Source organism: Eutrema salsugineum, unplaced genomic scaffold (assembly GCF_000478725.1).
Source record: "Eutrema salsugineum unplaced genomic scaffold, Eutsalg1_0 scaffold_13, whole genome shotgun sequence".
Lineage (NCBI taxonomy): Eukaryota > Viridiplantae > Streptophyta > Magnoliopsida > Brassicales > Brassicaceae > Eutrema > Eutrema salsugineum.
This window is the reverse complement of record NW_006256885.1, coordinates 2,529,548-2,540,871: the sequence shown is the minus strand read 5'-3', so window position 1 is coordinate 2,540,871 and position 11,324 is coordinate 2,529,548. Positions and strand designations below refer to the sequence as shown.

General features: G+C 37.5%; 3 protein-coding genes across 3 annotated transcripts; 2 read left to right on the top strand and 1 right to left on the bottom strand.

Moving 5' to 3' along the window:
- Positions 1–377: 377 nt before the first annotated feature.
- Positions 378–2,299, top strand: LOC18024786 (zinc finger CCCH domain-containing protein 39). Its single transcript, XM_006406445.2, has 3 exons — positions 378–456; positions 717–1,625; positions 1,807–2,299. Exons 2-3 carry the CDS (start codon positions 719–721, stop codon positions 2,073–2,075), a joined length of 1,176 nt encoding a protein of 391 aa, XP_006406508.1. The 5' UTR covers positions 378–456; positions 717–718; the 3' UTR covers positions 2,076–2,299.
- Positions 2,300–3,580: 1,281 nt separating this feature from the next.
- LOC18024785 (filament-like plant protein 7) lies at positions 3,581–6,496 on the top strand. The gene is made up of 5 exons (XM_006406444.2): positions 3,581–3,716; positions 3,846–3,956; positions 4,075–5,705; positions 5,793–5,829; positions 5,922–6,496. Exons 2-5 carry the CDS (start codon positions 3,867–3,869, stop codon positions 6,318–6,320), a joined length of 2,157 nt encoding a protein of 718 aa, XP_006406507.1. The 5' UTR covers positions 3,581–3,716; positions 3,846–3,866; the 3' UTR covers positions 6,321–6,496.
- A 1,227-nt stretch (positions 6,497–7,723) lies between these two features.
- Positions 7,724–9,670, bottom strand: LOC18024784 (U-box domain-containing protein 25). Its single transcript, XM_006406442.2, has one exon. It carries the CDS (start codon positions 9,282–9,284, stop codon positions 8,022–8,024), a length of 1,263 nt encoding a protein of 420 aa, XP_006406505.1. The 5' UTR covers positions 9,285–9,670; the 3' UTR covers positions 7,724–8,021.
- Positions 9,671–11,324: the final 1,654 nt, after the last annotated feature.

Here is an 11,324-nt window from a genome sequence, read left to right as displayed (position 1 = left end):
TAACATATTAACAATAATATTTGTTAAATATAAAATATTAACACTAATAATCGAGAAATATAGCACGTTAACAATAATATAACGATAATATTTATATTTATACATAATTTATATAAAATATTAACAATAATATCAGTATAATATGTATACTAACAGTAATTTATTTAGAATATTGATAATAATTAAAAAATTATCGTGATAACTGTGATATAGTAAAATTTTGGAGAATAAGGGTGATATAGTCTTTTTATAGTGAATAGTTCTATGGGACTTACACTCAAAAGGTATCTCTTAATTTTGATAACATCTATTACTCTTTATTGCAATTACTCTTAAATGAATTCAGTTTCTTAATGCAAAAGAGAAAAGAGAAGAAAAAAGGTATTTATATCAGATGTTCAAAAACCCTAAATCGCGTTTCGTCTCCCAAATCTGCCGCCGCCATCGTTGATCCTGGTATTGCTCAAACCCTGTCTTCTCACGTAATTCGTTCTACTCTCCCTTTCGCTGATCCACTCGATATCTGTGACCAAATCGTATTTTCGTATTGCGTAGTTTCGAGCATTTCGATCTCTAGTGTAGTATAGTTCATTAGTATAATCGCGATTGAAACCGTTCGTAGTTTCGTAATCGAGAAGTTGATGGAATTGTGTTTAGTCTGCTATATACACATGGTTGTAATCACAGAATTCGACTTTCTTCTTCTTGTTTTACAGTAATGGATTCTAGTTACTCTGATTCTCGTCCCATGTTCGTGCAATCGCCTTATGGTGGTTGGAATCAAACTCAGATGATTGATTCGATGGTTAATCCGATGAACAACGAACAAGTCGACTTGCACTCACAATCTGAATCACAGTCACAGTCACAGTCACAATCTCAGCCTCCTCAGCAGTTACAGCCTTCATTGAAAAGGCCAAGACTTGTCGACGATAACTTGTTTAATCCGGCTTCGTCGTTTCCTCCAACGAGTAACAACAACAACCCTTCGATGGTTCCATCGTTAAACCCTCCTCCTGTCAACAAAGGGACGGCTAATATTTTCTACAAGACGAGAATGTGTGCGAAATTCAAGGCAGGGACTTGTAGGAATGGAGAGCTTTGCAATTTTGCTCATGGAATCGAGGATCTGAGGCAGCCTCCATCGAATTGGCAGGAGATTGTTGGACCTCCTGTTCAAGACAGGGAGAGAGAGAGGGAAAGGGAGAGGGAAAGGGAAAGGGAGAGACCGTCTTCTGTCTCTGTTGGGAATAATTGGGAAGATGATCAGAAGATAATCCTGAGGATGAAGCTTTGCAGGAAGTTTTGTTTCGGTGAGGAGTGTCCTTATGGGGAGAGGTGCAATTTCATTCATGAGGATCTTTCAAAGTTTCGTGAGGAGTCTGGAAAACCGAGGGAGAGCTCGGTGATAAGCGTTGGTACTAGTGTTGCTGATTCACCATGTGTTGAGAATGGTACTACTGCTTATAACCAAATCGATGTAAATAGACAAGGAGGCATCCCTGTACCTGCACCTATTAACAGTAATGGTGGTGTCAAGTTCTGGAAGACGAGGTTGTGTATGAAGTTTGAGATTGGTCAATGTCCTTTTGGCGATAACTGCAGCTTTGCTCATGGCCAAGCAGGTATGCTAAATGTTATCCTCGAACATATTTATCCTTTTGCTAATACGACATCATGTTATAATACCCCTTGAATGGTTTTGCATGTCCTGTGTATTGATACTATCTCCAAAATCCTCTCATTTTCAACCGATACGTGAGGATTGTGTGTGATCTTTTGTTTCTGATTTGGTTGTCGATTCAGAGTTGCATAATTCTCTTGGAAGGGTTGATGGAGAAGCTGTGAACGCAGTAGCGTCTGTGATTAAACAAACGGTGGCACCTGCAAATGAAGCATTTGCAATGAAACCAACTGCACAAGTAACAGCAGATTCTTCTGGCCTTAACGATGAAGGGCGTCGAAAGAAGTGTTTGCTCAAGTGGAGCGACTCCAAGAAGATTAATCGAATCTATGGAGACTGGATCGATGATTTACCGGTGGGTCAAAAGTCGACCAAACCAGTACAGAGCTGAGTTTCTAGTCTGGTTCCATTTTGTCTTGTCTTTGATGATCAAAGTTGATAAAGCTTTGGTCGAAAATTTTGAACAGTAGAATTATCTTTTATCTGGCTTCATAATTAATTCTTTGATTCGCTATGTTCTGGCTAAAGAACATACATATAGCTTGTTTTAATCTTTGATTAGATAATTGGCTTGGATCACTATATAGCTTCATCTATAATCAATTTTTCGAATAAAGTGCCTTACGACCATTACTCATTGATAGAACCAATTGTAGAGCTGATTAGTCCGATATTTACATTTTTAAGTAACCATTTAACCGATTGACTCATAAGATCAACTTAATATCATTAGTACTTGGATGCTTGATCAAATTTGGTCTCACAAGGTGCTGTTAAGAAAAAATATAACAAATCGTAATAAGTCCTTATGGCCAACAAAACGATCATTGTGGTTTGTTTCCCTACAAAACAATTAAGAAATATTTCATTCCAACGGCGTAAAGTGGAAATCATGTAAGTTTTCTTCATAGTTTTATAATCCTAGCTTTATTCTTTTTATAGAGTTCACAGAAACTATATGGACCCCCAAAAATAAATATGTAACGTCTCCTTTGGCTTTACTAATCCCCCACTTCTCTATTCCATTTTTGTGAACTTTTTTGCTACTATTCTTTTCAACATGACATGATGGCTAATTAAAGAATTGTAGTAGTAAAAAACTTCAAACTGTCGGTGGAGGCTGGAGAGCATTTGGAATCCTATGGCCCTCCACAAAAAAAATATAAACAAAAGAAAAAGGAAAGATAGAAATAATACTTGTCTTGTTAGTGACTTAGTGGATTATCTAACCATGATTAGTTATATATTTTTTTCTCACAAATAATGAAAGTAGGTAGAATCGATTTTTAGGCCAAACATTTTTCATATATTTCGGTCATCTCTTCTATATCTTGTTGATCAACAATAATCAGAATTGTTGAGATTCTAATGTTGGAAATGTTTACTTTTTTTCCTAGTACCGTTGGAATTGTTTCCTTATTATCATCTAAATAATACTTGTTATAAACCTATGCAAAATGAGAACCTAAAAAAAAATAAAGAAAACCACGTAAAGAAGAGATGGCAAAAGTAATTATCGAAGAACGAAGCTACAAGACAAATGTCACTATCATTAGGTAGTAGTAGCACTAAGTGTCTTGTGGACTTAATTTAACGCCTTAATTAATTTTCAGATATTCTTTTTAACATTTCCTATCCCTTTCATATATGGGTAGATATTAAGTCTAATGCAAAAACAAAATGATGGTTAGGCGTTGCAATTAGTATTATTAATGGGGTGGAACTTTTTTGATGATTGATTCTGTAGTAAACAACTAAAAATTATGAAAAGACAGTTTTAAAACAATTTCTTCATAAAACTTTGTACTATAATTCAGAATGTATAACAATTTAATAACGCCGCTAGTTACTTTAATGCTTATTTATAAGTTGAAACGTAAACAATTAAGATCACTGCCACATTGTCACTCCATGCCTCTCTCCCACTTTTACTTGTAAAGAATTATCTCCCTTCTTCTTTCATCTTCTTCTTCTTTTGTTGTTGCAGAGATTAGTCCGAAACTTGTTAATGCTGGGAACTACATAAGACTATGTAAGAATCTTGCATCCAAACCTTCCTTTGATAGTTTATATCTTCTTAGGTCTTGTTCTCCGATTATTCACAGTCAAATGTCGTTTGATGTTTAAGTTTATGATCTATTCTCTTTTAAACGTGTTGCAGAAGAGAATCTTACAGAAAAAAATGGATGCAAACCAATGGCGATCGAAGAAGAAGGTAGAATCTGCAGCAGAAACACTCCAAGTTCCTTCTAGAAGAATCATCAGAGGACAGGTAAAGAAACTTTTGCAGACTTGGTAATAAATTTGCTATTAACGTTCTCTGCTCATGTTCTGTCTATGTATTGCTTTTCAACTTCCGTAGCTTCGTATCTGATGATTTTGTTATTTAGGCACGTACGGTTCCTCCACCAAATGGAATTAGACCCGAGAGAGCTCGAAAAAGTCTAAACGAGAAGCTTGATACTGTAGCCTTAAACTCTGCTAAGAAAGATCCTCGTGTGACTCTTAACGGTGAAAAAGGTGTAGCAGATGAGATTTTCCTGAGAGATGAAGAAATGAGTCTTGAATTTGGGTTGAGGAATGGAGATTCATCGCCTTTTTCTGGTGTATCTGATAAGCTTCTGCAGCGAATCGAGCTTCTTGGGAGAGATCACGAGGCAAAGAGACTCGGTAACCACAATTTCAGGTCAACTGAAACTAAGAAAGAGAGCCAAGAAGAATCTGCAAACGATGATTTTGAGATGAGGAGAAAAATTCATACTTTAGCCGCTGAAAACACTCAGCTTAAGAAGGCTCTTGTGGCGAAAGAAGAGCTCGCTGTAAGCTTACAAGAGCGTAAATTTCAGGTGGAGTCAGAGTTCGAAGCGTTAATGAATAGATTAGATTCGACAGAGAAAGAAAACGCGTTCTTGAGATATGAGTATACTGTTCTTGAGAAGGATCTTGAGGTAAAAACAGAGGAAACAGAGTATACTCGCAAGTCTATGGAGCTAACTCATAAACAACAACTAAGAAACGTGAACAAGATTGTGGAGCTTGAAGCTGAATGCCAAAGGTTAAGACTTTTGTTTCGAAAGAAGTTCCCGGAGAGGTCTATATCGATGAGGAATGAAGGTGAAGAAAGGAAGATGGAGATGAAAAGAAGAAGCGCGAACAAGAGTGACTTGATGATGCGAGATGAAGTTCAGAGCCGGAAGCTTAAGTATGATCTTTTGATGGAGCAAATTGGGAATGTTAGGGCAGAAAACAAGAATCTTATGGACATAATCATGAGGAAAAACATGGAGATCAAAGATCTTAGCAGAGGGCAGAAACCGTTAGAGGTCTCAGGTTTCGATATTAGAAGTGAAAACAGCGTGATTAGTCCCTCTGGTTCGAAGGAGATGAAGTTTCTGATGGATGATTTTAATGAGATGGAGAAGTTAGCCATTGTTTGTTCTGAGAAAGATACAAGAGAGGATGATGAAAAGGAAGGATCTTTCGATTGGATTCAAGTTGTTTTGAGCGCTATATCAAAGCAAGAGAGGATATCAAAACGCGGTGTCAAAGAACTATTACAAGACATCAAGATTGCTTTAGGATGTATGGATGATGATGCAGAGACCAATAAAGATGAAGAAGATCCTCTCTGCATCACATGGAAATCTCCAGTGGAATCAGGTCCAATGACAAAGGATGAGATCAAGAGACATTTGGGTCTAACAACAGCAGATAAGGTTGTGAAAATTGAAAGCGATGAGAGGCAAGAACTGAGAGATAGGCTTGAGGAATCAGAGGAGAAGATCAGAAACTTAGAGCTAGAGATCAAAGCGTTGAGAGAGGGTAAGGAGAAGGTAGAGGCTGAGATTGAAACAGAAAAGTCGATGAAAGAAGATCTTGATACAAAGCTGAACATAACCAAAGCTAAGCTCAACGAGACACAGAAGAAGTTGTCATCTCTTGAAGTAGAAATTGATTACAGAAAGAGCTGTTGTGAAGAGCTTGAAGGAACTTGCATCGAGCTTCAGCTTCAGTTAGAAAGGTAAGCAAAACCAGAATCACATCTAAAGTTTCAACATGACTTCCTTTTGTTATAGAAAATTCATCACCGTTTTATGAGTTTTTGCAGTGTTGAAACGAAGAACTCGATGCAGAGAAACAAAAACGTGAGTAGAGAAAACCAGAGTTCATCATACTACAATATCAAATTTTGGCGTTTGATGATGATGATGGAGTTTTTTTTTTCCTTTTTTTGAAGGGATGGGATACAGAAGCAGCTTCTGTGAAGTTATCAGAGTGTCAAGAAACGATTACCAATTTACGGAAGCAACTAAGAGCGTTATCTACAACAGAAACATGCAGCAAAGTGAAGTTTCTACACAAAAGATCTTCACTCCGGGACAATATACAAGATTCAACGGCAAAAGAGTCATCCAACAAAGCAGAGGATGATAACAAGAGAGATACTCATGGTGATGATGAAGATGATGATGATGGTAAAAATTACAATGCATTGATCGTGTATGAACCAGTGAAGGCAAAAGGTGAGAAGATGGAGATGGTTCCAAGAAAGAAGCAAGGATTAGGGTTCTTGAAGAAATTGTTGTTCAGGAGGAAAAGAGTAAGCAGCAAGAAATTTCTTGCCTTGACTATATGATGGATACAAAAAAACGAAGATAAAAGTTTTTATACTAAGGGTTTTTGTTTGTTTGTGTGGTATGTTATTGAGTGAACAGCGAACTGATTGTGTGTAATGTATGTTTGTGTCTATGAGATGTAATGGGGTTTAGACTATTTGCTGATTTAATATAATAAAACGGAATGTCTTCAATCCACGTAATTCGCTGAGGTTTTAATTGCGTTACACTGTTTTCTTCTTTACCATCTGAATCAAATGAAAAACAAAACAAAAAAGCCACTCCTCGTAAAACAGTTATGGACCATGGGTCTATAGATTTCTCACAGTTTCATACAAAATCTATTTAAATTCAATTAGTAAAATACACTAAACAATAATTTTGATCGTCAAAATAGAAAACAAGGTGTGAAGTTTGTAACAAGGATGGCTTATTCAGATTTTGGGTTGCATTTTTCAAGTTGTAAGTTGGAGGATATCATGTAGTAGGTTATTTGAGAGTCAATATTCTTTGTACAAGAATTGAATCAAGTCATGTAGCTTTTGATATGGATTCAAGTCATCTAGCTTTTGGAATTTAGTTTTTGAGGTAAATGTGTCTTATGTAATTTCCTATGAGGATTTCTTACTGGCTGGAGATATTAAGCCACGACCCAATCTCTAAGCCCGGTTTGTTTTTTGAATTGGTATTCCGACCACAACACAGAACCAAGGCAAAGAACCTTAACCGCGAGGGAACCGATAGCCAAACAACCAAATGGAGACTCCAAATCGAGCCACCAGGAGGCAAAAGGAAAAGAGGTGACCTGTAATCTCTTTAAGTTGTTTGGGTCATATTTAATTAGTTGAACCAGCTTGGTAATTAGTTTTTGAATTAATGTCTTATGTAATTTCCTCTGAGACTACTTTATTGGGCTGGAACTATTAAGCCAAGACCCAATGTCTTAGCCCAGTTTGTTTTTGTTTCCATAGGATTATTGCTGTGCTGAAACAATCAATGTATGTTTTGTCCAAACTGCATTGAATCGTTGCGAGTTTTGAGTGTTTGACCATATAGCCAAATCAATGATTTCTAACCATAAAGTAGTTTTTGGGTCCATAAAACAGAGTCTAGTTGAAATGTTAACCCTTTCAACGAGAAAAAGGAAATGGTGGAAAACACCATAAAGACGATATTAGAAGAAAGATAAATTAACAAGAGCTCAATATAAAGCAGAAAATACTTTTTTTAAAAAAGTAGAAAATACTATAATGACATTTCATTAGAAACTTGGCACCCAATAGGTCGATACCAGTATAATAAGGTATTATAACCTATTTTAATATTGGAGTGCAAAAAGTTGAATGGCCTTTAGACTAAAAATGGAAAACGAAGGGATAACTTGACTTTAAGGCTTTAGCATATCTTCTTCCATTTGCTTTTTTAACAACTTTTCCCAACTCAAAAAGCCAATCAATAAGAAGAGAAATCATTACTTACATACAGAAAAACAATAAAAACCAATATATACCACAAAAAAAAACCTAATTTAAGGTCATCAAAAATCTTGTGTGTATTTTGTTTCTTCACAACTTTCCATCAAATACACACAACAGAACAAAAAAATGACCACATCCCGTGTTTTCTTTTTTTCCTTTGCTACTAATTTTTTAAAAATAAACAAATAAAAAGACTAAAAAAAAATAATTACTGTGAAACAATAATAATGAAAAGAAAGAAAATCAGAAGGGGACCACTTGGCTGCAAACGAAGTCATCGGAGTTAGCGAAGGAGTAGTCAGGCCACGAGTCTCTCAGAAGCTTCAATAGCTTCTGTGCCTTCTTCTTCGCCCTCTCCGTACACTCGCTCTGCACTATCAGCAACAACTGAACCACCACTCCCGCCGCCGCCGCCTCATCTCTCCACCTCTCCTCCGCCGTGCAAAGCGCTAGCAACGCCCCCGCCGCGTACTCCGTCGCTCGATCCGAAACTCTCAGGATCGTTTTCACGAGAAGCGGCACCGTCAAAGCGTGCTCACCAAACGCCGCGCATCCCTCCGGCAGTCGACAAAGCAGCTCCACCGTCGCTAGAGCTCGCTCCGTATCGCACCTGTCGAAATCCGCCGCGAGCCTGTCGATTAAAATCTCCGGCGCGCCGGCGGAGACGGCGATGTGACGCGTGTTTTTCGGAAGGCAGAGCGCGAACAAGGTCTTGATTCCGATTTTGAGAGCTCGTCTCGGGTACGAAGAAATCGGATTCCTGAGAAGATCGAGAACTCCTTCGAAAACAGATTCCGAATTCGAGAACATTCCTTTCAGATCGGGCGATTTCGATCCCGTCGAGACCATCTCGATCAACGCGGCGGCGTTAACGCGCGTTTCGAGCGAGGAATCGAACAGTAACCGGGTCAGAAACTCGACCCGACCCGGATCCGAAGCGATCGAGACGCACTGATCTGGTTCCGTCATCGGAAACATAACAAGGAGAGCGAGCGACTCGGAGACGACCTCCGGAGAGTCATCGGAGAACAAGATCCTAATCAGAATCTCTTTGGCGTTATGAGCGGCGATCAAGACGCGGTTCTTCTCGGAATCGCGAGCGAATCCACGGAGACGGCGGAGAGCGGCGGAGCGAGAGCGGACGGAGACGTGAGGTCCATAAATGGCGGAGGCTTGGCTGAGGAGAGCACGAACGGAGGTTGGATCGGCGGGTTGTTTGGGAGTAGGGATTCGCTCGACGCCGTTGGAGCGGTTAGCGACGCACCATTCCTGGATTAGGCGGCGGAGAGTGTGGTTTGGGATGAGTGTGAAGTCGGTTAAAGGAGCTCGTGTGACCGGGCAGGTCGTGTTGTTGCCGATTGAGACCCATGACTCGATGCTCGCTCGGTCGTAGGTTTGACCGGTGCAGACGGTGACCGGGTCACGCATCAGCTCCAGTGAGATTGGACACCGGAAATGGTACGGAATCTGAATTCCGAGATCCAACGGCTCTAAACTCCTCGGCATTTAAACGATCGGAAAAAAACGAATTTCGAATATTACAGAGAAAAAAAAAACTCAGAGAGAGTGCAAAGTCTGAGGTAGAAGAAGAAGAAGAAGGTGAAAGGTAGATTGTTGTGAGTCTGAGTATGAGGAAACGACCTTATCTGGCTATGAGCCCACACGTGTGTCATTTATATAAACTTTGTTACCCGCTGGCATTTTTATTTAAACAAATATGGTAAGGAAAAAGAAAAAAAACTCTTGCTGTTAAATTTTAATTAGAAAATTAAATTGAACATCATTAGATGCCATGATCTACGTAAACATATCTTGTGGGAGAAAAGTCGCATCTTAGAAGTGAAGCTGAAGATTTATGTAAATCATAGCATACAATTTATACACTTTGATGCGAGTATTTTTTCAGATCGTTTGTAACAATTTAAAGTGGAGCAATTAAACTGAATATTCCAAAAAAAAATTAAAGCATATAAATTCAGGGCCTATTATTTTCTGACAAAAATAACCACAGTAGTTTGAAATCGTGAATAATTGTTTTTCAGAAATTCCATATTTACAAAGCTCAAACTCAGCGTTTCGATAAGTATACATAAATAACAATTATGAAGAATCAGGACATTCAAACTTTTTTTGAATCGCAAGCTTCAAGTTACGATCGCTTTTAATCACTACCCACAAGGCCACAACCACCATCCAAAACAGTGATGTGTATATACCAAAAATAAGATCTTAGATTTATTGTGTGTTGTAGATTTTGTTTCTATAAAAATAATGGAATTTGGTCAAACTAAATCAGTGAATTGCGAAAGACTAGAAACGATGATGGGGCCACAAGACAACTTCCACTTACTTGTGTTAACATCAAAGCCCGTGATAATCACTCATAATAATACAACCAAATCTAAAAGCTTGACTGTTTTTTCTTTTACGGCAAAAACTTTGACTCTTTTTCATCCACGTATTAGTAAGAAACCCATCCTTTTTTGCACGCATCTTTTGAAGCTCTCATTTTCTTTCTCAACAATCTATCCAATTAGTAACCCTTTTTACTCCAATAGCAATAGTTTTTACCGTTTTAATGGGAAAAACAAATGTTTGTTTTGGAAAAATTGGCACTATTTCCCTTGTTTTGTTTTGCTTACCGGAATTTCATATCGGATGACACCTTTTTTGTTAGGAATTTCATATCGATCTAATGGAACTTACCGAATGAAAGAGACACTCTATGATAGAGGACTTTGGTTCTAATTTAAAAGTTTTTACCGTCTTAATGGATATTTTTCGCAAAGTCACGTCTGATTGAAGAAAGTAACAACTATGCAATATACTTCTTTTTGTTAACAACAAGTAACAATCATACAAAATAAAATAAAAGCAATTAATTTTACGAAATAAAAGAAGATAAAACATCTCACAAGTTGGACAAGAAGGAATTTTGTTATTTTACTAGTCTCAGTTTGTTCATTGTTTTTTTTTTCCATAATAGAATAACATTTTTAGTAACACATAATTTTACAAAACTAGCTGGGGACAAAAGTTGTCATAGATTAGCTACTCTATAGTTCCAATTCATATGAGTCAAAAACTAGTTAGTAGTTAGTAACTTTTAGCTCGTCAAGCATTGATTAATAAGTCAATAACTATATATTTTAGTAGTCGCTTGGAAACCATAGATCAATTTCGATATGGCGCTTGAAAATGTAGACTTCACTCAATTATTCGTTTAAGATTTGCAAACATTCAAAGTAGTGAAATTTAAGATAAGTTAATGTGTTGGCGTTGAGTAGGATCGAAACTTCAACGATGACTTTTGACAAAGTTGTCGTCTACTAAATTGCAGCTATCAATTTATATGAAACTAGCCAGCATAGTCACATTTTGAAACAAACTTTTGTTGCAAAACAATGTGTAGATACACTATACCAAAAGAAAAGTGTGAATAATTAAATTTTATTTTAATTTTATTTTTTGTCAATGGAGGTTTCTGTTTTCTAAAAGGAAACTAACGAACGAATTAGACAAATATTCCACGACAAATACATTGAA